We start from the raw sequence: 27,263 nt of genomic DNA on the forward strand, positions 1-27,263 counted from the left end.
GAATGGGCCGCTCAGTAGCCTCCGTCCCTGGAGGCCGAGGACACGGTCCGCTTGCCACAGAGGCCAGGCAGGTGCAGGAAGCTGAACAAATGGCCTCCAGGGACCGGAAAAGCCAGCCCCCTCCCCACTGCCGGACCGTGGGCCCGCGGCAGTGCTGGGGACAGCCCAGACCTCCCCTACCTCTCCCCACCGCTGTGTCAGGCCCTGCCCTGGGATGAGGCCTGCTCTTTGTTCTTCAAGGACGTGCACCACGGAAACGGGACCCAGCAGGCCTTCTACAGCGACCCCAACGTCCTCTACATCTCGCTGCACCGCTATGACGATGGCAACTTCTTCCCGGGCAGTGGGGCCCCGGATGAGGTAAGAGGCCACTGGGGACGCCCCTGGGCCCGGGGCCCCCGTGCACACCTCCCTACAGGGGTGCAGCCTTGGGGGGCAGGCTTGGGGCAGCACTCCCAGGGCCATGCAGGGGGCATCAGCACCCAGGGAGAGGCAAGGGCTCTGTGCTCGCTGAAATCTCTGCCAGACGTGAGGGCTGGCCCCATCCGGTGGGGGCACACGTGCTCCAATCCTGTCTGAAGTGCAAATGAGCGGCCAAGGTGGCGTCTGGATTTAATCCGGCCAACGGGACTGTTGACGACAGAGTGCTCGGAATGCCTCGTCCCTTCAGGAGAGGCTCACGGGCCAGGGGCTGTGCTGCCCCCAACCCCCCAGCTTGTGGTGGCCCTGGGGCCCAGCTGCCGCGCCTCCAGTGGGCTCGTTCACACCAGCGGAGGGGGCTCCCCGGAAGGACCAGCGACAGCAGCCCCCTCCCGCCAGTCTCTGCGCCTGGCTTAGTTCTGCAGAGGACGTCGGAGATGCCAGAATCACTCATAGACGTTTTCTGCCGAAAAGGAACCCAAATCTGGTGGCCCCCTGTTAGTTTATGACAAACACAGAGAGGCCCGTCGAGCCCCCTCAGTTTGGCCGAGGGAAAAGGCCCCGCAGGGCCAGAGCCACCTGCAGCCCGCGGCTTTCCGTTCACACCTGTGTCCATCTGGATTCATAGCTCCGTGCCCCAGCCGGTCCTGCGGGGGACACTGATGTCCCGCAAGTTCTCCCGGGGCCCGGGGCTCCGACTCGGCAGGCTCCGGGCAGCCCGTGACACCCCTTTCTCTTTGGCCGCAGGTTGGCACGGGGCCAGGCGTGGGCTTCAACGTCAACATGGCGTTCACTGGCGGCCTCGACCCCCCCATGGGGGACGCAGAGTACCTGACAGCTTTCAGGTGAGGCTCCCGACGGCGGGCGGCGTCCCCTGCACGGCGCGGCCAGGGCGCCCGCGCCGCATCCCCAGCCTCTGCTGGTGCTCCTCTCCACTTTCACCCGTGTTTTCCTTCCTCGGCACGTCCTGATGCGCAGGGCAGACGCGTCTCCCACCAAGCCCGGCGGACAGCCCTGCGGGGGGCGCGTCGCGGAGGCCAGGCTGCTGCCTCCTCACACGTGGGGGGCTCGGGTCGGGCCCAGCCTCTGGCCTTCCAGCGCCCCCTCTCGTGCGCGCAGCGGGCCAGGCGTGCAGCTCGGTCCTGCGGGGAGAGGCAGGGCTTGTGGAAGCGCCAGCGTCATGGCAGTGGAAAGTGAAGGCCGGGTTCGTAAAGCTTCTCTAACTATCGTTTTTCTTTCACAAACCCTTTGTGAGAGGACGTGAAGGAGCAGGAACTGTTCCTCCTTTATTACGTAGAAATCGAGCAGCCGCTGTCAACGTCCATAGCGCGTCCTCGGCCTTCCTCAGTGCCATAGAAAGAGCCGCAGCCGCTTGCCGAAACGCCGTGTTGGCTCTGGTCATCTCGTGGTTATTTCTCTTTAGGACTTGCTCACCCTGAATTCGTTCCTGCAACCAGAAATGGGTGCTAGGCAGGGCAGGGTCCAGGCAGCGGCGGCAGTGGCTGTGGTGGCTGTAAAGCGGCAGCTCCCGCCGGCCTTGGTGGGGTCGGGGGGCTCCTGGAGAGTGGTCCTGCCACCCCCCACGTTCCCGCGGGCCGGGTGAGGAGAGCCAGCGCGGTGCCGCGGAGCCTTCGGGCCGTGGGCCCAGGTCAGACTCCCGGTGACAGGGGACTCGAGCCCTGGCGCGCCTCCGGGGCTTTTAGGGCCCACCTCATTCTCCGGCAGCATGTCCCGTGCCCTGGCTTAAATGTGAGGGACATGCACATACGTGTGTGCAAGTGCACTATTCTCCAGCGGCGTGTGCTCACGGCTGTGTGCGTGCACATGTGTCCACGTATGGGCTTGTGCCTGCATGGGTGTGCACTTGTCAGTGCGTGGGTGGGTGTCCCTGCACAGGTGTGCCTGTGTGCACGTCTCTGGCAGGACACGTGTGGGGGTGTTGGGCAGATGCGTGTGTGCACTTTTCTCCGTGTGAGCTTGTGCGCTCTTGCCTGTGCGGGTCTGTACGGATGTGCATCTGAGTACACACACGTGCCTTGTGTGCATCAGTGTGCTCACACTTGGCTAGCATTCCTGGTTTTGATCCAGACTCTGCCCTTGGCTCTCGGGGACCCTGGATAAGTCAACCGCTGGCAGCATGTTTGCTTAACTCAGAAACGGGGCTCTCAGCCCTCCCCCTGGAAGGGTTCGACACTCAGTGAAAATAAATCCCCTTCCGAATGTCAGCCGTTCAGACAGGGCAAGCGGTTATGCCCCTGGGGCTTTGTCAGCCTGGACCAAGGCTCCCAGGGGTTCTTACTGGAATCGCTTTCTCCCTTGATCTCGTTGGTTTGACTTTGATGTTTCCTCTTACTTTTGGTCAGATACAAGGTAATTTTGACAACTGCCCCACCTAAGGGCTTCTCCTTGCCCAGATACGCACATCTGAAACTTTGCCAATGGGCACAAACAGCCACTCTGCGCCCGGCAGGGGCTTCCCTGGCCGGCATGGCCAGGCCAGTGCCCCAGCCTAAGAGGTGTCCCTGGAAAGGACGTCCCAGACAAACCTTCCCAGGTGACTTCTAAAGTAGCTCAACGCTGCGCAGGACACAGATGACTGGACACAGCGCTCTGAAGTCAACGAGGAAACAGAACTTGTCTCCCAGGTGGCTTGAAGCAGATAGACAGTGGGTCCTCCCTTCTTCGCTCATTTCCCAGGCACTCGCCAGCCTGTACCTGCGTCAGTCCTCACCTCGGGGCATTTCTCAATTGTGCCTTCAGTTCTCAGGTCCCGAGGCGAGTGTGCCCGCACCTCCAGTCCCAGGGACAGGGGCGGGGCAGAGGCAGGACCAGGGGCAGGGCAGGGGCAGGGGCGGAGCAGGGGCGGAGCAGGGGAGGCCGCGTGGAGCGCATCTGCCCGCCGGCACTGTCCCTCCTTCCCCACCCGCCGCATTCCTGCTGCGCCGCCTTTACGGTGAACCTTCCTTTCCAAGTTGCTCTGGAAACTTTCTTTTAATCTGCTGCCAGGCAACTACACGATGATACCTTATCAAGCTGACTTTTCAAAGCTTAAATAGTCTCTTTGAAAAGAGAAATTGTTCCGGGGTTGTTTTTATTGATCTTAATGTAAAATAGCACTTTGAAGTTTACAATTTATGGTTCCCTGGGCAGGGGGGCGCAGGGTCACGGGTCTTTTTCCCCCTTCCTTGTGTGTTCTCCCCCTCGTGGGGGCTCCTGGGACCATGCCCGCCTGCAGGCGGCACCGTGTCTCGCGACCCGTGGCCTGCCACGTTGCATTCTCAGGGGATCAAGCCTAAGATGAAGCCGAGATAAGAAAACTGTCCCTAATGAAACCCAGGAGCAGCAGGCACTTTCTCCCCGGGCCTGGAGACAGGAGGGGAAGGGCCTTAATTCAAGGCAGACCCAGCGCCCACCAGGCTTTGAAGTGCGCGGAGGAGCTGGGGGCGCGGGCGGCCTGGAGGTAAGGCTGCTTTCCTGAAACCGCTCGTTTACCTGCTGTTTCGGGTCGGAGTGTCCACCTGTGAGCAGCCCTGAAAACGAAACTTGTTTACGTTCAAAATGCAGTTTAGATGTAAATGTGGCATGATAAAGTATGAGAGCCTTCGTGACGCTGGCTGTGCCGGAGCAGCGGTGACTCACCTGAGGGAACCGACGTTGGCACATAAACTGAGCACCTGGACGTGACCCTTGCAGCCAAGCGAGTGCCCAGGTGCCCTTCAAAGGTTTTTATACTTAAGGAGTCATCATAAAGGCAGGCGATCCGAATTTGAAAGTGTCGGATTCTCTTTCCTAAAGGCAAATCTGTCTCTTAAGAGTATCCAAATATGCGAAATATAAAAACTTAACTGAGGACGTTTTGTTGGGATTTTAGCAACAAAAAATAAGCTAAGAACTAGTTAGAAACCTCATCTTTAGCACGTTCATTGTACCATCCTGGGCAAGTACTTGAGGATATACAGGTGGTAAGCACCCAGCGCTTGTCCCAGAGGTGCCACTGGCAGGAGGAGCGGAGAAGGACAGCCGCAGCGAGCACCGGCCAGCAGCGGGGGACACGGCCTTACCTGGCCGTGCAGGAGCGAGCGCACAGTGGAGGAGCTTTGCTGGGCAAGCCCGCAGGCTGGGTCTGCACTGTGGACGGTCTGTCCCATGGCAGCGAAGCCACCGACATGTCCAGAGCCAGGTGGCTGGGTGGTCCCTGGGGCGAACCCAGGAGCGGTGACAGGGCGCAGGCAGGACAGTGGTGGCTGGGACAGGGGCGTTTCAGGAACAGTTTTCCAGTGAGCCAGGTGACAGAGATGGGGACCCCTGGGCATGGGCGGAAGGGGGACATCCAGTGAGGTCCGGGGGGTGGCACTGCACCCCAAGACCAAGAGCCCGGGAGGCACAGGGTGGGCGTGGGCACAGGCACGTCTCAGCCCTCGTGCCTCGCCTTCCAGCTGGGCTGGAGTGTCATCTGCTCTGGCGGGAGGAGGCCGTGGGCCTGCAGGGACGCACCAGTGGATGTAAGGGCGGAAAGTTCTGAGCTGGGAGGAAGTGAGGAGGTGCGGAGTGGCATCTGAGGGCCTGTGGGGAGGCGGGAAGGGGGAGCGGGGCCGGTGGAGACACGGGAGCCCTAGAGGCAAGTGTCCGGTGGGACAGCAGGGGAGGCTGTGGGGCGGGGACGGGCAGGTGCAGGCATCACAGGTGGATGCAGGGGTCACAGGCGGATGCAGAGGTCATGGGCAGAGCAGGAAGACTGCAAGTGACAAAGGGCAGCTGGAAGGAGCACGTGCCCTGCGGGGGGTGGGGGAACAGCCAGGCCAGGCCCAGCAGAGGCCGCTCCCCAGACCCCTGCAGGCCCAGGGGTGCCCCACAGGCTCAGTGGGCTCCCAGGGGGCAGATGAGAGGGAAGGGTGCTGGTGGGAGACAGGAGCCTCTGGGGTGGGGAGCCGTGGGCTCCTGCAGCCTCCAGCCTGTACGTGGCCTGAGGACACTTGAAAGTCAGCGCATCCATGCTGGCGAGGAGACAGGGCAGCCCAGCGGTGGACAGAGGCCCAGGGCGGGGAGTCTGGGGGCCTGGAGAAGCCGCAGAGCTGGTGCCTGCACCCTGTGGCTGCGCAGATAACCAACAGGCGCAGCCGGGAGTTACAGGTGGAGTGTGGGCTCCTCGGGAGGTGGGGGCTGTGGTCCAGGACAGTGCCCCCACCGCCCGCTCCCCAGGGGCAGTGCCCCCTGCCCACTCTCCAGGACCGGCGCCCCCCACCCGCTCTCCAGGACAGTGCCCTCCGCCCCTCTCTGAGCGGCTGAGGGGTGGGCTGGGCCAGTGGGGCAGGTCTCTGCCCTGGCCCTGAAGGGCTGCAGGAAGGGGGTGGCCCACCTCAGCTGTTGGACGCGGCCCCAGCTAGGGGCCCTCCTGGGAGCCAGTGCCCGGGCTGGAGGGTGGGCAGCGGAGCAAGTGGGTCTGGTGCCACAGCCTGGCCAGGCCAGCAGGGGGAGTGGACGGGCCTTGGGGACTCTCGAGAGAATGCGGGTAGGACCCCCGCAGCACCACTGCTCAGCTGCCTGTGGTCCTGGGCCCGCAGAGGCCAGGCTCCGGCGGTCCTCGGAGGACACACCCAGGCCCTTCCTTGTCCTCCAGGCGTGAGCCCAAGTGGCGCGTGAGGAGTTTTGAAGCTTATGGAATGCTACGACCAGAAGCGTGGTTGCTGGGTACCCAGCCACCCCTGAAAGCTGGGTGTGCTGCTGGCCCTCCCTGCAGGCCCGGCTCCACGGAGCCTCGCGGCTGCCACGTTGGACCATTAGGCCACGGGAGAGGTTTTGGTGAGAAGGGAGGCAGGCCACGTGAGGACCCACGTTAGGGCCAAGGCACCTAATGACCGGGAGCTCGTGGGGCCTTCTGTGGACACCTGCCCCAGGCGTGCAGGGGCCGGGAAGGTCCAGGTGAGATCCCAGGCGCGGGCACGGCCCGGGGTGGCCACGGCTCCGCTGGGTGACAGCGCCGGGGGCTCGCTGGGGTGCCGGCTGGGTGTGCTCTCCAGCTCGCATTGCCCGTGGTTTTGTTTGGGGCTGAACTGAAATGTCATTTCTTTTCAGATGTCAGGGCCAGCTGTTGTGTAAGTTACTGCATTTAGGGCCACTTGTGGGCTGTGGAGATCACACATCTGGTCCTTTCCCTATGATCTGTGGTTATAAAGAGTTTACTTGGAAAAAGACAAAATGGTTCTGTCAGCTGCCGGTGCCCGTACGTGGCCCAGCATCTTCTACCACGGGCCAGCTCGGTGGGCAGGGGCGCCAGGTGAACAGCACTGGTCTGGAAGCTAGGAAACTGAGCCCAAACGACCCTGACCTGCCGCTCCGGCTTTGACCAGCCTGGAAGCTACGACCCGGCTTTTTCCCAGCAGAAACGCGAGGATGGGACGTGAGTGTGTCGCCGAGTCTGGGACTGGGCAGTGGCAGGAGCCTGCCCTGAGGAGGCCCCGGCACCCAAAGCGCAGTGTTCCGTGGCTTCCCCGTGCAACCACTTGGGAATTGCGGCGGCAGCCGTGGCCCATCCTGGCCCTTCCCTGCTGCTGCTCTGCTGTGCTGTGTGGGCTGTGCGCACTGCCCGCCCTGTGGCCGCGGGGGCGTAGGACCACTCCAGGACCTGGCGTGCTCCGTCCTACTTCCCAGGGCATGCTGGAAGGGGGCCGTCCTGGAGTTCTCCCCCGGAAAGCCGCCCGGTGCTGTGGCTTCTCTCACCTCCAAGCAGACAGCGGGCTGGTTTGCTGTCATGGGAACCGCCCTCAGGTGGCCCTGCAGGTCAGAGGCGGCCTCACAGGGGCTCGCGCTTGGAAGTGATGATTTAAGAAGAGGCCTATGACGAATAAGCATTTAGACTTGACTGTGTTCAGAGACAAAGCCCGTTATTAAAAGAATTTAGTCCTGGAGATGAAACGTGAATTCCCGTTTTCTCGGACGCCCACTCAGTGGCCGGACTTGTCATCACGGCCGCTCGGTCCGGGCTGGCTCGGTGGCCTGCCGGCTCGCCTCACTCGGCCTCTGCTTTAACAGGTGACGAGACCAAGGCCCACCGAGGGGGTGACGCTCCAGGTGGCACGGGCCAATGCCGCGAGGCGCTCCAGCTCACGCTGCGCTCCGGGCAGACTCAGGGCCTTCGCGGTTAGTGCCCAGGGGCCAGGCCTGGCGACGCGCAAATGAGAGCGTGTCTGTTCGCCGGCCTGCCCGGCGCCCTCTGCCCCCGGGCTGGGGCCATGCCCTGCTGGGGTTGGGGGCGATGCCACCCATCAAACACAGATACCAGGGAAGCGCTTGGTGGTAAAGGTTTTCCAGGATGATTTTATTTTTTTCCTTTTGGGAGGAATTAAAGATTAAATAGCTCAGCCGTACTTCAAAGCGGAGGAAGACATCCACAACACGCACGGGCTCTCCTGCCGCGAGCGTTTGGTGAGGGAGACGGTGTCTACATGAAATGCCTGCGGCTTCCATTGAGAGGCGTCTCGGCTTTGGAATCTGTACCAAAAATGTGGCAGAAACTGTTATTCTGCCTGAAGAAGCTTATGTGGCAAGAACTTCATTAACATAACTAAGAAACGGTCTCCCTAGAACGACGAGAGCAGCTGGCAGAGAGGGCAGGCTCACGGCCCCACACCCAAGGGCCCCCAGGAACCTGCCTCCAGGCTGCCTGGGAAGGTACAACGAACGTGCTAAAGGTGAGGTCTCTAGTTAGTTTCTACCTTACATATTTTTTGCTGCTAAAATCCCAACAAAACATCCTCAGGTAAGTTTTTAGTGCCTGAAGCTGGCACTTGGGGAGACAGGCCATGTTTGCCTTACCTGAAGCGCAGGGCGGAGCGTGGCCTTGTGCAGACAAAAGCGAGGCTCACATCCCCTGCCCCGACTAGGCGAAGACTTGCCAACCTCTGGCCCTCGTGCCGGATTAGGAAAGCACAGTGCAGCGTGTGCGCCAGCACGAAGGCCCTGTCTTCAGTGACAGCATCGACAAAGCCGGTGTAGTTCTGTTGCAGAGGCTCGGGGGGCACCGGGAAGTGCTGAGCCGAGAGCGGTACCTCGCCTTCAAGGGCGTAGGGAAATCCTGAGCAGGGCTTGGCAAACCCCGCCCAGCCGCCGGCCAGAGCGCCCGCCGCCTGGGTTTTGTAAATAAAGTTTTATTGGAACACACCGCATCTGTTTACATGCTGGCTGCTGGGCAGTATGACAGCCCACAGAGCCCAGATGCTTCTCTTGGGCCCTTTACAGAGCAGGCTCGCCTCCCCTGGCCTGGAGTCCCAGGCCACGGCCCTCGGCCCCTGACTGCTGCCCCGGCCACCCAGAGTTCCTGTCTTCATCCTGTTGCACAAGGCAGCTGCAGAGGAGACCGTGTGAACTGGGCATGCCATCAGCAGGAAGCGGTGCCGTGCTCGCATGCCCACCCACGGCCCACAGTGGCCTCCCATGTCGAGGCCCCAGCCGGCGCAGAGCCGAGTGTGGAAGGCGGTCGTGTCGTGGAAGGCTCTGCGCGGCCTGACGCATGGAGAGGCCGAGGCAGCACGGCTGTGCTTTGTCTCGTGGCAGGGCGCAGGCGTTCGAGCCCCCAGCCCCCCCGCAGGCTCCCAGGCCAGCGAGCCCAGCTCTGGGGTTTCTGTCAGGCCCCCACCGAGGCGAGCAGCACTTCAGCAGCTCCCAAGCCGCACAGGGACCATTTGTTTTGAACACCTCAGTCTGGTTTCATTTGGCCAAGTCCAACGTTCGTACGAGCTTCCTTCGCTGACTTCGGTGGTGAACTCCCAGCTGGGACGGGGGCTGCGTGAGGAGGGTGGGGGCCTGCTCGGCCTGCCCCGGCTCCGCCGTGGGATTCTTGGAGCACCACAGCCGGGGAGGAGGCCAGGGAGGAGCTGTCGGCGCCCCCTGGCAGGGCCCCGGGGCCTCACAGGGTGCGTTGCGCACGGGTGCAGACGGCGGGAGCTGGGTGGTAGCAGGCTGGCGTGGGGGGCCTTCGCAGAGCGGCTGAGGAGCTCGGAGGCTCCCTAACGGGCAGGCAAAGCTGCACACCCTGGGCAGGGCCGGGCGGCGAGGCCATCAGGGGCCCACAGCGTGAGTGACAGTGTTACCTGTTCCGCGGGCTGGAAGTGGAACGTGCAGCCTCACGCCCGTCCCTGCAGGCTGCTCGGGCGCCGGTGCCCAGAGCGGGAGGTGTCAGCCCGTCCTCTGGTCACTGGCGTCCACCCACCCCCGTCCCCCGGGGCCATGGAGGGCACATGCTGCTCCCCCACCGCGGTGGCACAGTGTTCACTCACGACGCAGTAAAGTGCTCTTAACGTCAAGCGAAGCTGCTGAACGTTGGGCGTTTTAGAACGACTCAGCCTCTCCCTGAAGCGTCTGTCTCTAGGGCGCGCGGGTGCAACGCGCCAGCCAGCTCTGAACCGCTAGGTGCGCTTGTGTTACGCAGCGTCCATTCCACTTCCCCAGGAGGACGTCACCCTGAGGAGGGACCACCGGGCCTCTCTCCTGCTCTCCGTGTTTTAACCTGTTCCTTGCCCCAGTTAATTCTGTCTTGAATGCGGTCATCATTTTGCCCTTTGGCAACCCGAAATGCCCAGAGAGGGCCCACCGCCAGCTTTGGCCCCTCCCGAGGAGCTGGAGAGGGGCGTCACCGCGCCGCTGCGTCTGCACTTTCTTAAGGATCGGTCGAGTTGGGTTCCGTCTCACCTTTACTCACTACGGAGTGAGCCCGTCTCTAACTCCTCTTACGAGCGTTTCTCTTTAACCCGAGGCGTCCCTCTCCCACATGTGGACCTTGGGGTGGGGGGCTGTGGCTCCCCGTGGCAAGGGCTGGCCTTGGCCCCCCGCTGCGCTGTCCACACATCTGACAGTGACCGTGGCCAGTGGACCGTGCCCGTGGTACTTGTTCGAAGGACCTGCCAGCTGAGAGTCCAGGCCTGACGGCGGAGCGGAGGGGGCAGTGAGGACCCCCCAGCCAGTGTAGCTGACGGGTGGGGGCCGGGTCCCTGAGAAGCGGGCCCCAGTGTGGGCGAGGAACCCCTGCAGTTCCAGCTTTGGCCACATCTTCGTGTCGGGGCTTGTTGAACTCAGCCGGATCAAACCTGGGCTGGCTTTGTGACGAGGCGCCTGCGCCCAGCTCTCAGCCAACAGCCCTCGAGAGGGCCAGGGCCGTGGGCTGCGCCTCTGACCCCGGGCCCGCCTCTGCCCCCTGGCCGTGGCCCTGACCCACGCACCCTCTCCTGCCCTGCAGGGCCGTGGTCATGCCAGTCGCCCACGAGTTTGCGCCGGACGTCGTACTGGTGTCGTCAGGCTTCGACGCCGTGGAGGGCCACCCCACACCCCTCGGAGGCTACACCCTCTCCGCCAAATGTAAGTGGGGCTGGGCGTCACCGAGGGGCCACCCCCCGCCTCGACGTGCTGCTCGTGTTTCCTGTCGTCTGCTCTCTAAACCGCGCTCAGGTCCCCTCTAAGCAGCAAGGGAAGGAAACGCTCCCGCGTTCGCCCTGAAGCCCCAGCAGTGCTGGCAGCCGGGCCTACGGCCTGAGAGGACTCGAGGAGCCTCTGCCCCAGCCCGCGCCACGCCAAGGCCGGCGCTCCCACAGCCCGCTGCCCGCGGGCTGCCAGGTCAGCCCCAGGAGGCAGAGCCTGCTCTGGAGCGGGTGCACGCTTTGCACCGCTCCTTTGTTCCCCGTCATCTTGCATTGGCGGGGAGGAGCAGACCCTCCAACCCCGGAAGAGGGAGACGAGACCGAGGCTCCCCTCGGCATTGAGGAGAGCCAGATCCTGTGTGTGCGCCCGAGGTTTACCGAGGGTGCAACTGTGTTTCCAATCCGGAAGGAAGCGCGCCTGGCAGTGGCCCCGCCCCAGAGCGGCCGCACGGAGGCGCAGCCCGTGGCCATGTGGCTGACGGGGAGCACGGCCGAGGGCTGCCCTGTCCCGGGCTTTGCGGAGTCTCCAGGGCAGAGCTGTTCCCGTCACAGAGGAGCCGGGCGTGGAGGGGCCCCAGCGTCCACGCTGCTGCGCCCCCAGCCTGCCTGTCCAGCCACTCAGGAGTGTCAGGCCCTTCCCGCTAAGGGCGGTCACCCCACCTGCCGTGGGGGGTGGGGGGTAGGGAGAGGGGGCGGCTGCGGCTCTTGGTCAGAGCAGCCTGGGGTGCACGAACTGCAAGCGAGCAAGAACCGTGCTGGTCCTCGAGCGGAAAGTAGTGTGTGTGCCCACACGTGCGGGATGTGTGCAGGTGTGCACGCAGAGCGTGTGCGTGAGTGTGTGCACACAGCATGTGCGCGGGAGCCTGTTCACATGAGCCTGTGTGCAGTGTGCGCGTGGGCCTCGGCGCTCAGAACACGCCAGATGCCCACCCCTGGGGGTGGGTGCAGCCGTGGGTCCCCTGGGGAGCTGACAGGCGGAGGCCCACGCCATGGTGCCTTTCCTGCGGCGCTCCTGTGGTCTCGGCCTGAGAACAAGGCGTCCTGCTTGGATCCCTGCCCCATCCACCAAGTGCGCTATTTGGAGCATTTGAAATTTGCAGCATTGAACCTGTGAATCTTCCCTTGATACAGATCAAACACAGAATCTAAAACTGAGCTCAGAGGGAGTTGTTTGAGGGCCTGGCCCCCGGCACACGTGTAGCCAGCCCGGCCCCATCTCAGGTGCCGCAGCAGCACCGCGTGCTTCACCCCTGCAGGCGCGGGCCCTGCCACCACCATGACCCGCTGCCCTTCTGTCCTCCTGCAGGTTTCGGGTACCTGACGAAGCAGCTGATGGGCCTGGCCGGCGGGCGGATTGTGCTGGCCCTCGAGGGAGGCCACGACCTGACCGCCATCTGCGACGCCTCCGAGGCGTGTGTTTCTGCGCTGCTGGGCAACGAGGTACCTGACCCCGTGGCCGCCAGGCAGTCCCGGGCAGCCTGCGCTCTCGGCAGACCCTGCTCCGCATTGTTCTGCGTTCCGCGTTTGACATTCTCGGCCGTCCCAAGCCACAGGGCCGTTAGGAACTGGGCAGAACTCATGGGTTGTGGCTGGAGGAAGCTGGGACAGGACTGGCCAGAAGCCCCGTGTCCTGGAAAGCCGGCTGGGTGCGCTGCTTTCCCACGGGGCCGTTGCACCTAGAGCAAGCGGCTGCTCGAGGGGCATCATGACGGAAGGGCCTTACTCCTATTTTTAATCTCTTGATCTCTTGTTGACAGTAAGTTTCTATAGAAAGTTTTAAAATGGATCTTATGCATGGAGTTGACACAAATTTCACACAGTCAGCAGGTGGGGGTGACACCTGAGCAGACCAGGGGGCGTGGGCCTGCCCACACCGGCCACTCAGCCCACAGCCCCCCTGTTCTGCAGCCGCTCTGGCGTCCTGAGCCCCCGGGCTCATGCCAGGGGCCAGGCTCAGCGCCACGGCGCCCCGGACGCCATGGGGCAGCAGAGACGCTGGGGCCTGGGCCGCCTGCCTCAGCGGGCAGCGGCAGGAGGGGTAGTTGAAGGGGCAGGAGAGCTGGAGCCAAGACCGGAGCTTTCCCCCAGCGTGGCGTCAGGGCTCTGGGTGCTGCTAGCAGAGAGAGCACTGTGGACCCGTCGGGCCAGGCTGGGGCCGGGGGAGCTGGAAACGTCCAAGTGTCCAGCCCGGGCACCTAACGTGCACAACACAAACCTGGTTTGCAAGTTTCGTTTTGACTTTGCAGGATGTGCTTTTTCTCCAATTTAAATCCATCCAGAGGCCCCTGCCTCAGGTCCTCGTCTCCTGGCTCCATCACGGGGCAGGGACAGGGGCTCTGGCTACACGACAAAGCCCTCTCCCACTCACTGTGGACTTTGGCTTCAACTTGAAGTGGCCAAGCCAGTGAGCAGGGAAGGGTGAGGAGCCCACGTGGCCACGTGGCCACGTGGCCTGGGAGCAGCTGGACACGGCGTCTGGTCTGGAGGCACAGGATCCCACTGCCGGACGGCAGGACGGTCCCCGGAGATTCGCCCTTCCCCACCCCCCAGTCAGGCCACACGGGCTCCACTGTGCTCGGGGGTGGCCCACAGGGGTCTGGAAAAGCGAGGCGGGGCCGGCGCCTGAGACCCCAGGTCCCCATGAACACTCGCTACCCAGCACGCACAGGGCCCCCCGTGGTTCGCCTGCCCTGGCGTCGGGCAGAACCTCCGTGCCCTGGGGCCGTAGCACGCCTTCGTCTCGGGCCTGCACAGGGTGCAGGAGGAGCCCTCCCAGCCTGGCTCCCTTCCAGCGCATGGGCGCAGGCTCCTTTCTCGGGGGTTCCACACGCTGCGGTCAACCCTCAATGGGAGGCGGGGCTGCTCCTGAAAGCAGCGTAGGGCGCCGTCCGCTGCAGGCTCTGGCCCACGCCCAGGCTGGCAGGGCTCTTGCCATGGGTGCAGGCCAGGGAGGGCGACTGGGCTGGGGCTGGGCCAAGGAGCTGGCAAGGACCAGCCGCCTCAGCATGGGCCCAGGCCCGCCCTGCCCACTGCAGCACAGCCACCCCTCGCCACCTGACCTCCAGGGGTCATGTCTGGAACAAGCCTGCCCCACCCTGGCCGGGCTGCCGGGTCCTTGGTGCTCAGGCACGTCCAGGAGCTCCAGCCTGTGCCCCAGACCACCCGGCGAACACCCAAAACAGACTCGTGGGTGTCCCCAGAGACCTCTGGTTTCTGCCTGGTGACTCTAGATCAGGGGCCGTGGGTGAAGCCGTGGTTGACAGCTGCAGTCACCCCCTTGCAGTGACCGCTGGGTGGCCGCGCTCAGCCGACAAGGCCCTCTGGGGGCTGCCCCGCAGTCCGTCACCGGACTGGGGTCGGGGGGCAGGTGGCTGGGGGGGCTGCCACAGGTGCCCCGTGCTGAGTGGAGAGGACTCGGGGCGCCTGGCACCCTCGGGGACAGAGCTGCCCGTGCCCCCAGAGAGGAGGAGGCAGGACGTGACATGCAAGGAAGCAGAGGACACCTCGGGCAGGAGCGTCCGGCCGCCCGAAGGGGCAGCAGAGTCGTGCGACAAGCCGGGAAGGAGGTAGTGATGGACACACGCCCGGCTGAGCCTCAGAGCTGGAGTGCTGTGCCCGTCCCCTCCGGCCCACCATGTTGCCCGACCCGGGCGAGGCGGGAGTGGCTCCTGATGCCTTCGCGAGGGGCCGGTTCCTGGGGTGAGTCGAGGGGCGCGGAGGCTCGGGGTGGGCCGTGTCAGCAACGGGGCTCCCGCCCCAGGCAGCAGGCGTGGGGGGCACTGGCTCCCGAGGAACCAGCGACAAGGCAACAAGCGAGGCCCGTGTGGGGCGCTGGCGCTCAGGCCCGTGGGCAGCACGGTGTGGACAGCACACGCCAGGGGGCTGCGCTGCCCCAGGGCGCCATGACAGCCGGTGCCGGGGGGAGCGGAGGGCAGAGCATGGGACCCCGAGCCCGAGTGAAGGCTCCACCTTCAACACGGGTGGGTCCGAGGGCGGCAGCGCCCCCCAGACCATCCTGCTTCAGGCCGCAACGCCGAGGTATTTGCAGCTCTAGGTGGCGGCGGAAATAGTTTGAAACCGGGACGAGGCGAGCGGCTGGGGGCCCCGGGCCGTTGTGCCCTCCCTGGAGAGGAGCCCTGGGCCGGCTGGGGGTCTCGCCCCCAGCATCTCCTGGAGGCCTGTTTTGTTCGGGAACTTCCTGAAGATGGGAACCTGTTCGTTAGGGCCGAGCCCACGTCAGGCCCAGAGAGGACACTCACGGAGGACGTGGCTGCCCCGGCTGCTGAAAAATAAAAGATTTATTGGAGTTGAGCTCTTGGGGAAAGGCACGAAGGGACAGCAAGACACGTTCCTGAGTGTGTGTCCTTGAGAGAGCGTGGGGGAACGGCCCCTCAGCTGCCAGCCTGGCCCCTCGCCGCCTCCCCGCACCCCTGGGCTCTGTCTCTCTGTCCCTCTGTCTCTCACATGTGTGCCCACCTCCGGCCACAGCCGCCCACCTGCGTGCCGCCGCTTCTGGGCCACGCAGGGGCTGCGGCGAGGGGGCATCGCTGCCTCCAGGCTGCCCGCCCCGGCTCTGCGGCGTTGGGGGACCGGGCCCCAGGCCTGAGGCGGTGCCGCGCAGCCCGTCGGGCTCCCACCGCAGTCACGCGGGGCCGGAGAGGAGTGGCGCCGAGTGCGCGTCCCCGCTGGCTCGCCGGCGCTGAGGCTCCCCTGGAGGAAGCGAGGGACTCGCCCCCCAGCTCCCCCGTGGAGCAGGAGTCCTCCCACCCACTCCTCCGGGATGTCCTGGCTCACGCAGCGGTGACCAGTCGACAACAAAACCCCCGGTTCACACACAGTGCTCGGCTTCAGGGCCGCTTGTTTGTTTTTGAACACCACTTCCCGTTCCAGAGGACTGCAGCATCACGGGGACCCCAGCCGGGCTCTGCCGCAGGACTCGGCCCTCTGGGAATGAGGACATGAAACGGGGAGAGAGGCGCAGTGGCACGGCCCGACGGCGTTTCGGGGAATACGAGTGGCATGGCCTCTGTGCCGCAGGGGCACTGCATCAGGGAGGACGGCGGCTGGTGGGCCTTGGCAGACGTCCAGCAAGGGCAGAAGCAGAAGGGACAGTGTGGGCCTTCAGCGACCGGGAGCTGGCGGCCTACCCGCGCCGCCCACCGACGCGCCCCAGCACTGCCGCGGAACCGCCGTGTCTGGCCTGCCAGGTCTCCACCACGGCCCTGCAGCGCTCTGCCTCGAGGGAGGAAGAGAGTGGAGCGGGCCCCTGCTCGCGTGGGCCGTGGCCCACGGGCAGGAGGGGCCTCTCCCGGGAGGCGCGGCCCAGGACCCGGCCCGGCCCGCGTCCTTAAAGGAGCCTTTCCTTTTCCTGCCCAGCTCCGGAGGAAGAGCAGGTGACGGCCACGGGAGAGGTGGGCTAGGGTCCGCATGGAGGGGAGCAGAGAGGGGCACAGGGTCCCCGGCAGGGCCTGTGGGCCTGGCCGCTCCGGCCGCGGTCAATGGCAGGTGCTGACCCAGAGGACACACCTTCCTGTGCCCGAGGGGCTCATGCCCCCGGGAGTGGAGCGGGTGGAGGGCGTGTGCTCCCGTGCCCACCAGCAGCTTTAGATATTCCAAGAGCACGCACACGCGGCCCTCCCACCAGGGGGCTGTGTCCTTCGGGCGCTGTAACCTCTTGTTCTCCTCCATCGACGGGTGAGAACTCCACTCCAGGAGAGCTGCTGCCTCCACCCGTGACGGAGCAGGCGCGCCGAGACTGCACTCGGGAAAGGCGAGCGCCACGGTCCAGAGCCTTCTCTTCGTGGAAGTCCGAGGTCCTTCCCGGGGTATTTCCGGATCCTTTTGCCAAGGCGACCTTTTTACAGGGTGTGTTTAAGTTTAGTGTCGCTTCTGATGTGGATTCAAAGTCTGACAGGACCGTGAGGAGGCAAACACTGGCAACCAAGGCGGCCTCGGAGGCCCCTTCCAGAGACAGGCTGCCCCTTCCCACAGAAAAGGAGGCCCAGGAAACAGACGTGGCTCAGCTGATAGAGTGCCTGCCTACCATTTGGAGGGTCCAGGGTTCAAACCCGGGGCCCCCTGACCTGTGTGGTGAGCTGGCCCATGCGCAGTGCTGCCGCGTGCAAGGAGTGCACCCCGTAAGGAGAGCTGCCCCATGTGTAAAAAGCGCAGCCCGCCCAGGAGTGGCCTCACACACACACAGCTGACGCAGCAAGATGATGCAACAAAAAGAAACACAGATTCCTGGTGCCACAAGCGGACACAGAAGAACACACAGCAAATGGACAGACAGCAGCCAGTGAGGGGAAAGGGGAGAGAAATAAATAAAAATAAATCTTTAAAAAAAAAAAAAAAGAAACGGAGGCCAGGCACAGCCCTGGGGGCTGCTTAACTGGGTTTGTCTCCCCGTCACGCCCTCCAGGACCCTGTGCCGGAGCCCAGCTGCTCCTGGCAGGGCGAGAGCTGCGGTGCTGTGGCCACAGTGGTCTCCGGTTCTTGAAGATGCTTCTGCCACCTCTGCGTCGGCTCTTCGTGGCCAGCCCTGGGCGAGCTCTCTTCCTTCAGGCTGCTCTTCTGAGGGGGTGCCGTCCCCCACTTCCGCTCTGTGCTAAGGCTGAACTCGGGAATTGCTGTTTGCGCCCCTCGCCCGGGGCTTCTCGATCCCTCGCCTGGCAGGCTTCGCCTCACCCCCAACCCGGACAGCTTTGGGGGTTCCCAGACCCCCCAGGGCTCCGTGGGCTCCACCAGTGGTCAACTCATGGGAACGCCCGCTTGCTCCGGCTCCCTCGGGGACATCATCCCGTCATGGCCTTCAGTGCCCAGGTGTGGCAACAGCTCCCAGCAGCCACCTTTCCTGCCCCCTGGGCCCCTGTGTCCAGCTCTGCCCCCTGCCCGTACGTCGGATCAGAATCAGGCCTAACGATCTCTTCTCTGCCACCTTAAATAAAATGCCTCCTACTTAGTCTTACTTCCTAACACGTGCGTTTAAGGCAGTAATTGTGCCCCAGCCCGTGTTAGCTGCATCCCACGTGGGGTGATGTGTACATTTGCATTATTTCTTTGGTTCTAAACATTTTCTTATTTCCATCGTGATTGCATCTTTGACCCCTGAGCTGGCGTGTCTGTTAGTTTTATTTCAGAACATGAAGTCTCTTGGTTCTCTCTCTGCCACTGATTCTAACAAATCTCACTGTGGTAGAGACGGAAGCCCACCTGGCACCGTGGCCCCGTGGAGACCGCGTCTCGGGCTGGCGCATGCTCAGCCTGCACAGACGTCCCTCGGGTTTGAAACGACCCGCCGTCTCCATCTGCCCCGCAGGCCCTGGGCCTGTCCACAAGCTGCCAAGGGGCCTCGTTTTGATTTTTCGTTCCTGATTTTTTTTGCTTGTCCGTTGGATCTAAGAAAGATGTGCCCATATCTACTGTGAGCCATCTCTCCTTCCAGTTGTTCATTTTTACCTTGTGCATTGTTAAACCATTTCACTACGTCTATACAGATTTAAAATCATTATATCACTTGGATTGACGTTTTCATCGTGGTGCGGTGGCCTTTAGGTCCAGTTACGGCTTCTGCCTGAGCCTGCTGTGGTTCAGGAGCCTTTCTGGCCCCATCTGCCAGGGCTGCTGGCGCTTCCTTCCTCCTCCTTGACCTTCAGCTTCCTCTTGGGTTTCCAGCATGTCTTTTGTCACCGGCCTAAGGTGTTTCATGCTCGTGAGGCCACGCAGGCCCCGTCCTTTGCGCCAGCTTATTTTGCTCAGCATGAAGCCTTCAGGGTCCGTCCCTGTGGTCACACGGCCGGAACGTCCTGCCTGCCGGGCCTGGGCATGATGGTGGGCGGCTCGGCTGCCCTTTGCCTGGTCACTGCGTTGTAGTTCTCTGTCCACCCTGGACGTTAAACCCGGAGCAGATACGCACAAGTATGACTTGCAGCGACCTTCCCACTGCGGAGCTGCTCCTTCTACTGTCGTGCCGGGGTCCTTGGGTGCACGGAGCTGTTGATTGTGGTGAGGCCAGTTCCCGTGTTTTGTCTTTGTTGCTCTTCTGTTGGTGTCGTATCTGAGAATTCCCTGCCAAATCCAAGGACGAAGGTTTCCCTCTGTTTCCGTCTGGGAGTTGTTTGGCTTTAACTCTTACGTGTAGGGCCTTGACCCATTTTGAGCACGTTTGGGTCTGTGGGTTGACGTCGAGGTGGGCTTTCTGTATGGTTTTCACTTGGCTTTAGCAAGACAACTCAACACACGGCTCTCCACGCGCGCGACAGCTGCCGTCTGCCACCCGCGCGGGCCTTGCGCTGATTCCTTTACCTGCTGCTTCTCTTCCAGCTTGATCCTCTCCCGGAAAAGGTTTTACAGCAGAGACCAAACGCCAACGCTGTCCGGTCCATGGAGAAAGTCATCGAAATCCATAGTAAGTCACCGGACCACGTCGCGGGACCCTCCGCCCCTCCAGCCCCCCGGCGCCTTCCTCAGGCCCCTGCTCCTGCCCCCCCGGTGTCCAGAGCCAGTCCTGGCTGTCAGCGTTCGACAGCTGGCGGGGATCTCCTTAGCCCCTGCCAAGTGGCTTCCCCACGGGCCGATGGACCCAGCCCAGGTCCCCCAGCCCCCCACGGGTGGGGCTTGGGTGTGCGCAGGTCCCTGCCCTGGACCCTGGAATCCCACCCCGCTGGGGGCCCCGTGACAGCCCTCCCTGTGAGCACAGAGCCCCCCGGCAGCCCCTCGGGGCACCCCTAGCCCCACCCCGGGTGCTCGTCGTGGGCACAGCCCTGCAGGTGTCTCTGGAGCACTGGGGATTTGTCAGCCTGTTCTGAGCCCCAGGACAGGCACCGAGACCCGAGGGGAGGCAGCCGGCCATGCCCGCCCCCCGCAGCGGGCAAGGGCGGCTCGGGCCAGGCCGGGGCCGGGAGGCTCCAGGAGGCCAGCACGGTCATGGAGGGGACCCTAGGAGCCTCTGCGCGCGGGCTGCCCACTCGCAGCCCCCTGGCGGTCCACCTGTGTGACGGGAGCAGTGGGGAGCTCCGTCAGCGCACACAGCCGCTTGGGACCCTCGGCCGCCGGGCGGCCTCCTTCTGCCCCCAGTATGAGTTTTGCTCCACCCGTTCTTAGGCCGCCTGCACCTTGTGTGCAAATAGTCCTCAAGGCAGTGGCCAGTGAAGTGAGGCTCCGAGGCAGCCGCAGGGGCAGCCCTGGTGGCGCTGGGGCACCTGGAGGCCCCTCGCTGCAGAGGAGTGGCCTGGAGCGGCGTCCAGGCGGCCCCCGGGCATGGCGCAGGGGCAGCGACAGGCCACCCTGGGGCCCCCTGTGGAGGTCCAGGCCGCCCTCGGGCCACGGGCCGCCCACGGGCCACGGCCGCTTGGGTGACCCACGCCTGCCAGAGTGCAGCACAGGGACCTCAGGGTCCCCGGGCAGGCAGGGCTCTGCTCTGGTCCCCTGGCGAGAAGGGCCCAGTACGAGGGGGTGCCCCACCCCGTATGCAGTCCCACCCTGCGCAGCCCGTGTGGGCCTGAGCTCCGGAGGGTCCGGACCAAGCCCCTCTGTGCAGGCGGCTCCTCGGCGCTCTGCTGGGCCCCGGGCTCCGACGCCGAGGTACGCCACCCGTGGCCTGCACACAACAGTGTGCAGGGCAGCCGGCTCCTGGGGGCAGCCGTGCCCGCCGCGCTCTTCCCGCTGCAGACAGGATACGCTCAGGCGCCTCGTCAGCGAGCGTCCAGCACCCAAGCTGACCACGCGTCCCCCTCCCCCAGGCAAGTACTGGCGCTCCCTGCAGCGCTCGGCCGCCACGGCCGGCTACTCCCTGGTCGAGGCGCAGAAGTGCGAGAACGAGGAGGCCGAGACGGTCACGGCCATGGCATCACTGTCAGTCGGCGTCAAGCCCGCCGAGAAGAGGTGAGCGCCCCTTCCTCCCCCCGCAGGGCACGGGGGCCCTGGCACCCGCCCCGCGCGTCTGGCGCTCCTTCCTGGGGCCTCGGCCTCTTTGTGGTGCCGGGGGCTGGACGGTCACCCTGCCCACTCTACGGGGCCTCTTCTCCCGCCCCGACGGCCCTGGGGCATGCGGGCACGGGCGGCGGGGCCTGAGGCCATGCACCCAGCGGTCTCCTCTAACCCTGCTCGCCCCTGTCTCCCCCCCTCTGCGGCGCACGGCCCCTCCTGGGATCCCCCCGGATCCTCCCGCAGGCCAGACGAGGAGCCGATGGAAGAGGAGCCACCCCTGTAGCCTTTCTCCGGAAGCTGCTGTTCTCTTGTTTGTCTGTCTCTGTCTTGAAGCTCAGCCGAGAAAATTGCCCACGTTGCTCCTGCGTCCTAGGGGTGCCCTTCCAGGACAAGAGGTGCGGCCGGGCGACGAGCAGCTCGCAGGAGCCTCTTTGCCTCCGGCCCCGCGGTCTCGAGGCGCACGTGCACACCGAGGTGTGGCAGCATTGCACAGACACGGCACAGACGCCGCAGCGGGCGGACACAGACACAGAGGCTGAGCGCCCACTCGGCTCCCAAGTGGGAGAGCATCGAGAGAAAGAAGCTGGGGCAGCTGGCGCAGAGTCGCCCCGCTCCGCTGACACGAGAGAAAGGACACAAAATCAAAGATCTAATAATACAAAACAGACTTGACAAAACTGGTGCTTAAAGTTTGATCATCACCCACAATTCCACGATCTCCGTGCAAACCACTCAGCTCATCTTGTAGCTTTTTTGTTTTTGAAGAGGAAGCTCCCTCTGGCTCTGGCCTGCCCACTAAGCCAGAGCGGCGGCAGGCCTGCAGCCGGGCAGGGCCGGAGTGGACGGACCTTGCAGAACCATCTGGACAAAACCAGAAGTGTGAGCCCGGGGGGCCGGCTTGAGCTTCTCGAAGCCATCGGAAGATGCGAGTTTGTGCCTTTTTTTTACTGCTCTGATGGAGTTGTGTGGCTGGGTTTTCTGAAGTCTAAGGAACAATGCCTTAAGAATAAATGAACAGCAGGAATGGGTGGGACCGTGACCCCTGGCCGCCGAGCCGAGGAGCGGCCCGGGCCAGCTGGCGCGGCCTCCGGAGAGCGGGCGGCCGGACGCCCGGAGAGGGCCGCGCCCACCTCGCCTTGTTGGCTTTAGTGCTGTTTAAGAAAAATGGAGGTAGTTGCCAAAAAAGTGGCAAGTACTGTTGGGGGTTTTGAAGTCCAACAAATTTTAAATGAATCCAAAGTGTTCTTTTCTCATACGTCATAGAACAATTGAGCGTCTCCATTTGGTCGTAAAGCATGTCCTCGGCGCACTTGCAGTGTTACGATCGGAATGCTTTTTATTAAAAGCAAGTAGCATGAAGTATTGCTTCAATTTTAGGTATAAATATATATATATATGTATAATATATATTCCAATGTATTCCAAGCTAAGAAACTTGATTCTTATGAAATCTTGATAAAAATATTTATAATGCATTTATAGAAAAAGTATATATATATATATATAAAATAAATGCAGATTGTAAAGGTCCCTGCAGAATGATCCACTTGTGAATTAGAATATAAAAGGTGCTTATGGAAAGGAATCTAGTTTGAAACTCATGGATTTTTGAACTTTTGACTGGATCGTTTTCAGATGGCCAACGCATTCACCACTGGGCAACTACCCTACAGGTTTCTACTTTAATTTTAATTATTTTCTAACGGAACCCTTTCGCCTTCCAAACCTCCATGCACATATGTACCTAATGAGTTTTTATAGCAAAGAATATAAATTTGCTGTTGATTTTTGTATGAATTTTTTCACAAAAAAAGATCCCGAATAAGCCTTGTTTTGTGGGTTTTACATTTTTCCTTACCATTCGGCAGTTTTCTGAATGGTCATGATGTCGAAACCTTTTTTCTTTTCTAAATTCTTGCTTGTACATTTTTTTTTTTAACTTTCAAAGATGTTTGTTTGGTTGTTTTTCTTACTTTGGTTTTATTTTTGTACATGAGCAGCCTTCTGGGGGCGTCCAGAACAGTTGCCGTCAGTTTATTTTCAGAAAGTGGGGATGGAATGACAGGAGGGGCCGGGGGTCCGCGCAGCGGTTCCTGCAGTTGCACCTTTCCTGAGCTCTGCCTTGCCGCCGCGCACGGGCGCGGGGGCTTCCTGACACGCTCGTGGCACTTGCACGCCCGGCAGCGTTTTACCTCCTGCCCAGCAGGGCCGCGGGGTCACACCCGGCTCGGGGACACCGCAGGGGGCTCGCGTTTCCATGTCCCTGACCGCGAGCCCGGGTAGAGTTTTAGCATCACCCAGCACGCCGCAGTGCGCAGGCCGGAGCAGGCTCGCCCCCACTCCAGGTCTTTCTGGCACAGCCGCTGGGCGGGCGCTGGGCTCCTGCCCCCCCGTGAACCTGGCAAGACGGAATTTCCCAACCGAGACAGCGGTCAGTGCCCTTTGCCTCCCTTGACCACCACTGACAGAGCTCCTTTTCTACTGGCACCTTAGTCTCCAGCGTGGAAGCCACCCATCCCTTCCACAGCGCGTTGAGCCCAGGCCTGCGGGAGGCCGAGCAGAGCCGGGTGGGCAGCGTTTACAGGGCAGCTCGGCCCGGCCTGACCGCAGGGCGCCAGCCCTGGGTTTGCCGCCACCGGGTGCCGTAGGCGGCGGCTGAGAGCAGGGGCCGGCCGGGAGCGCGCTTGGCTCTCCTGCCGCCCGTGCCCGGCCACCCCAGCCCGTCCCCGCAGGCCGGGCCCCTGCCGCCCGCCTCCTCTTACTGCCAGCAGGGGCTCAGGGCGTGGGCAGTGCCAGGCCCTGGGAGCGGTTTTCGCTGGCCCGCGCCAGCGTCACGGGGTGCCATGTGCCCCGGCCTTTGCGCTCTTTCTCTGAAGTCCCTCGTCCCTCTGCACGGCCGGCGCCACAGGGCAGATCCGGGGCTCCCCGGGCCCTTCCCATGGGCCCCCGCGGGCCTCGGACCTTTAGCCTTTTCCTTTTGCAAAGGCCTTCAGGGCACCGGCCCGGGAGCCAGCCAGCGAGCACTTTACGTCCCATGAGGGACTCTGCCCTCCCGGTCCCCGCTGCGCCACGCCAGCCCACGCCCACCAGCAGGCAGGCGGCACGGTGCCCTGCCCGGCGCGCCGAGGGGCACGGTGCCCTGCCCCGGGCTGGGACAGCAGCCCATCCCTGGGGCCCCTCCCTGGCCTAACGTGGCCCCAGTCTGGAAGGGCCACTTTTGTCAACATGTTTCAGTTTTTCTTTACTTTTTAAAAAAAATCTGTTTTGAGAAGAAGGACCGTTTTAACCTGGTCTGACCTAACAGCAAGCCTGATCTTTTGCAGCACTAACGATGGAGTTTATTGTTTTTATTTTTGACCAGAACATTCCTTTTTTATTGGTCACAGTCATGTACTCATTCCATTCTTCTTTTTGTAAACTTTTGGGCCCGCGTGTTTTATGGGCATTGATATATCTATAAATATATATATAAATACATATGAATATATTTTTTTAAGTTTCCTACACCTGGAGGTTGCATGGGCGTACGGTCGGCATGTCTTTATATTGTATACAGAGTCTGCACGCCACACTTGGCAGCTTTGGGGAAGGAAAAAAAAATGCCTTTTCCTTTCCCCTCTCATGACTTTTGCAGATACGAAAGATGGAAGTTTTCTGTAAAACAAAACCTTGAAGGAGAGTGGGGGGGAGGTTTGCATCTTATTGAACTTATTCTTAAGAAATTGTACTTTTTATTGTAAGAAAAATAAAAAGGACTACTTAAACATTTGTCATATTAAAAAAAAAAGTTTATCTAGCACTTGTGACATACCAATAATAGAGTTTATTGTATTTATGTGGAAACAGTGTTTTAGGGAAACTACGCAGAATTCAGCGTAAACTGCCTGTCTCACTTGGGATGATGCGGAGGATTCTGTTTTCTTCTGTTCTCTTCTGTTTCCTTTTATTTCCTTTCACAGGGCACGGCGAGCGCGGCGGCAGCCACGGGTAGCCGCTCCAGCCCGGGAAGCGGACTCGGCCCCAGAGAGCCCCTTCCCGGCCCAGCCGTGTTGACTTTTTAATTACTTTTCGATGACGTATGGCTAAGATTTCACTTTCAACTGAGCAGTCGTGTACTGTACGAGCACTGTGGTTTAAACTTCTCCTTGGCATTGAAAGGAAACCATTTCTTCCTTGTGACAAAGCCACGCTAGCCCCGAGCTCGGCCTCGCTTTGTCTCTGACATTGATTAAAAGTCTCCTATTGAAAGAAGCCGTCGAGCCCTTCTTGGTTTGTTGCGTGGCGTCGGGGCGTGCGCTCCGCCGTGGAGGCCCGCTGGGACGGGCTTCCGTCCGCGTGGATGCGGTGTGTGTGGGCGGGCTGAAACGCGCCTGGCCCCGCAGCACCTGCTGGGGCGCCGCGAGAGCCCCCCGCGGTCGGCCCCGTGCTGTCCACATCCACGCTGGCGGCCGCCGCCGCGTTCCTCCTCGACTAGACGGCCTCCCCCAGGCTGGCCGGGCCCCCCGGGGCCTCCTTCCGGGCTGGGGGCACTGCGGGCTTGGGGTTGACTTCCCCACCCGTTCCCCAGGCCGTCTCCCCGGCCCTGGAGCGCCACCCTGCCCTGCCTGGTGCCATGTCAAGGCCTGGTTCCCGGGCGTAGCAGACCCTGCCCGATGGCCCCAGCTCTGCACCCCTGCTGTGCACTCAGCCTCGCCCCCGGTGCCGGGCCCGCCAGCTCCGCCAGGTCCCCGACTTCCACATTTGAGGGGCTTGAACCAAGAGGGTGGCCCCATCACCCTCCGTGGGACGAGCGTGCTCGCTTTAAGTGTGCGGACACGCAACCTCACGCGCCCCTCCCCTCAGCAGGCCCCGGTAGGAGGGGGCGCGCCCGGTCGCCCGGCAGCTGTGGGGCCCCCGCGTGCTCACCTGCAGGATTGCAGGGTGGCCTGAGCCCGTGTGCCTCCCGAAGGCGGCAGCAGGTGGCACCTGTGCATGGCTGTCACTCGCAAAGGGGCCGGTGAGCCCCGGCATGGCCTCGCCTCAAGGGCTTGGGGCACCTACACAGGCCCAAGGGGGTCCCCCGGGCTTCCCGAGCACCCGCCTTCTAGGGCACAGGCATCCGTGCCCTCACTGCACCAGCTCCCGTCACAGCCTGCGGGGACACTCGGCCACCACCGGGCGTGTGGCTGGGCATGTGTGGGGCTGGGGGTGGACTTGAGCTTCCTGAAGAATTTAACAAGTCCCAGCACGTCCCCTTTTCTCGCCTGCTGTGTGGCTGAGACACGGCTCCCCTAGAGGAAGGGTCCCGGGCTCAAGCTGCTGAGCTTACTTCCGGCAGAGTCCAGGGCGGTGGGTGCTGGGTGGGTGGGAGTCACCCACCGCTTTCAGGGCTCCTCCTCCCCTCCCACACTCTGTTCTGCCTGACTGGGTGGAGCCCACTGGGTCTCAGCTCCTGGCCCCCCCGTTGGCCATCTGTTGGGCCCCCACTTATCAAGGACCCCCCACTAAGCGAGGACACTGTGGGCCACCCAAGGAAGCCACTTGCCTGCCCAGTGGGTCGGCCCTGCAGCATCTAACACGTCCATCCTAACACATGATCCTTCCCAAGAAAACGTCCATACTCATCTGCTGGCTCAGGGGACAGCGCCGAGGCCCTTGGCCCCAGTGTCTTGGGTTCAAGTCCCTGGCAGGCACCAGAGTTGATACTTTCCAGCAAGCACCTAGAACAAGGGATCCAAGAGGCCCAAGGGGAGGGCTGGGTGGGTCTGAAGCCACGGCTCAGCTGTCAGCACCTTCAGCACAGCACGGCTGCGAAGGTGTATTCCCACATCCCACACCCGGGGACCAGTCTGTCGGGAGGGCGTAAGATGTGGCCACCGCAGCCAACTCAGCACAGCTCTCCACCACCACTACAGCTCCAGAACTCTCCGTGAGTTTGAGGCTGTGGTCGGGCCTGCTGCACAGCTCAGGTCCCTCCTCTGCCTCCCACAGTGGCCACGCCCCAGGACACTCTTTAATGAGCATCTTACACACCAAACTCCCAGGAAACCTAGGTGGCCACTGTCCCTTGCATGATCCCCAGATTGAGGCCATCCCAACTGACCCCCAGATGGCCCAAAGCAGGGCTGCCCATCAGCCCACAAGCCTATGAGTACAAGGAGAAAGGCGAGGGATTCAGAGGTTTGGGGTGATTTGTTATGCAGCATCATTGCAGCAGTAGCTGACTGATGCAGACAATTTGAAGAATCTAAGCAGAGCCTTTCCATGCTTACTATTACTAGTTACTATTTATGAGGCTGTTTATCAATTTACCCAAAATGAAAGGACCTTACTCTACAGGGGTCCTCATCTCTAGAACAGGCTGACAGTAGAAAGCTTGAGCAGGTAACAGCCAGCACGGGGGTGTGTGTACCACTCCCCCATGCTCGGGCTGTGCCTTCAGCTGGCGGCTGGCGATCCTGCCCTCCTAGTGAGATGCAGTGGGCTCCAAGCCCACTCCCCAAGCGCAGCCACGGCAACAGGCACGTGGCA

The 27,263-nt window shown here is 62.4% G+C and overlaps 1 protein-coding gene across 4 annotated transcripts in view; it reads left to right on the plus strand.

Moving 5' to 3' along the window:
• The window catches only part of HDAC4 (histone deacetylase 4), a 325,560-nt gene extending 300,556 nt beyond the window's left edge, over positions 1–25,004 (plus strand). For all 4 annotated transcript variants that reach the window (XM_058299783.2, XM_058299785.2, XM_058299784.2 and 1 more), the window contains 7 exons: positions 241–360; positions 1,168–1,265; positions 10,649–10,767; positions 12,133–12,266; positions 19,149–19,233; positions 20,567–20,708; positions 20,997–25,004. In XM_058299783.2, the coding sequence (XP_058155766.1) occupies positions 241–360; positions 1,168–1,265; positions 10,649–10,767; positions 12,133–12,266; positions 19,149–19,233; positions 20,567–20,708; positions 20,997–21,036 (738 nt within the window). In that variant the 3' untranslated portion in view covers positions 21,037–25,004. The remainder of the gene's footprint in view (positions 1–240; positions 361–1,167; positions 1,266–10,648; positions 10,768–12,132; positions 12,267–19,148; positions 19,234–20,566; positions 20,709–20,996) is intronic.
• Positions 25,005–27,263: the final 2,259 nt, after the last annotated feature.

Source organism: Dasypus novemcinctus, chromosome 7, assembly GCF_030445035.2.
Source record: "Dasypus novemcinctus isolate mDasNov1 chromosome 7, mDasNov1.1.hap2, whole genome shotgun sequence".
NCBI classification, from domain to species: domain Eukaryota; kingdom Metazoa; phylum Chordata; class Mammalia; order Cingulata; family Dasypodidae; genus Dasypus; species Dasypus novemcinctus.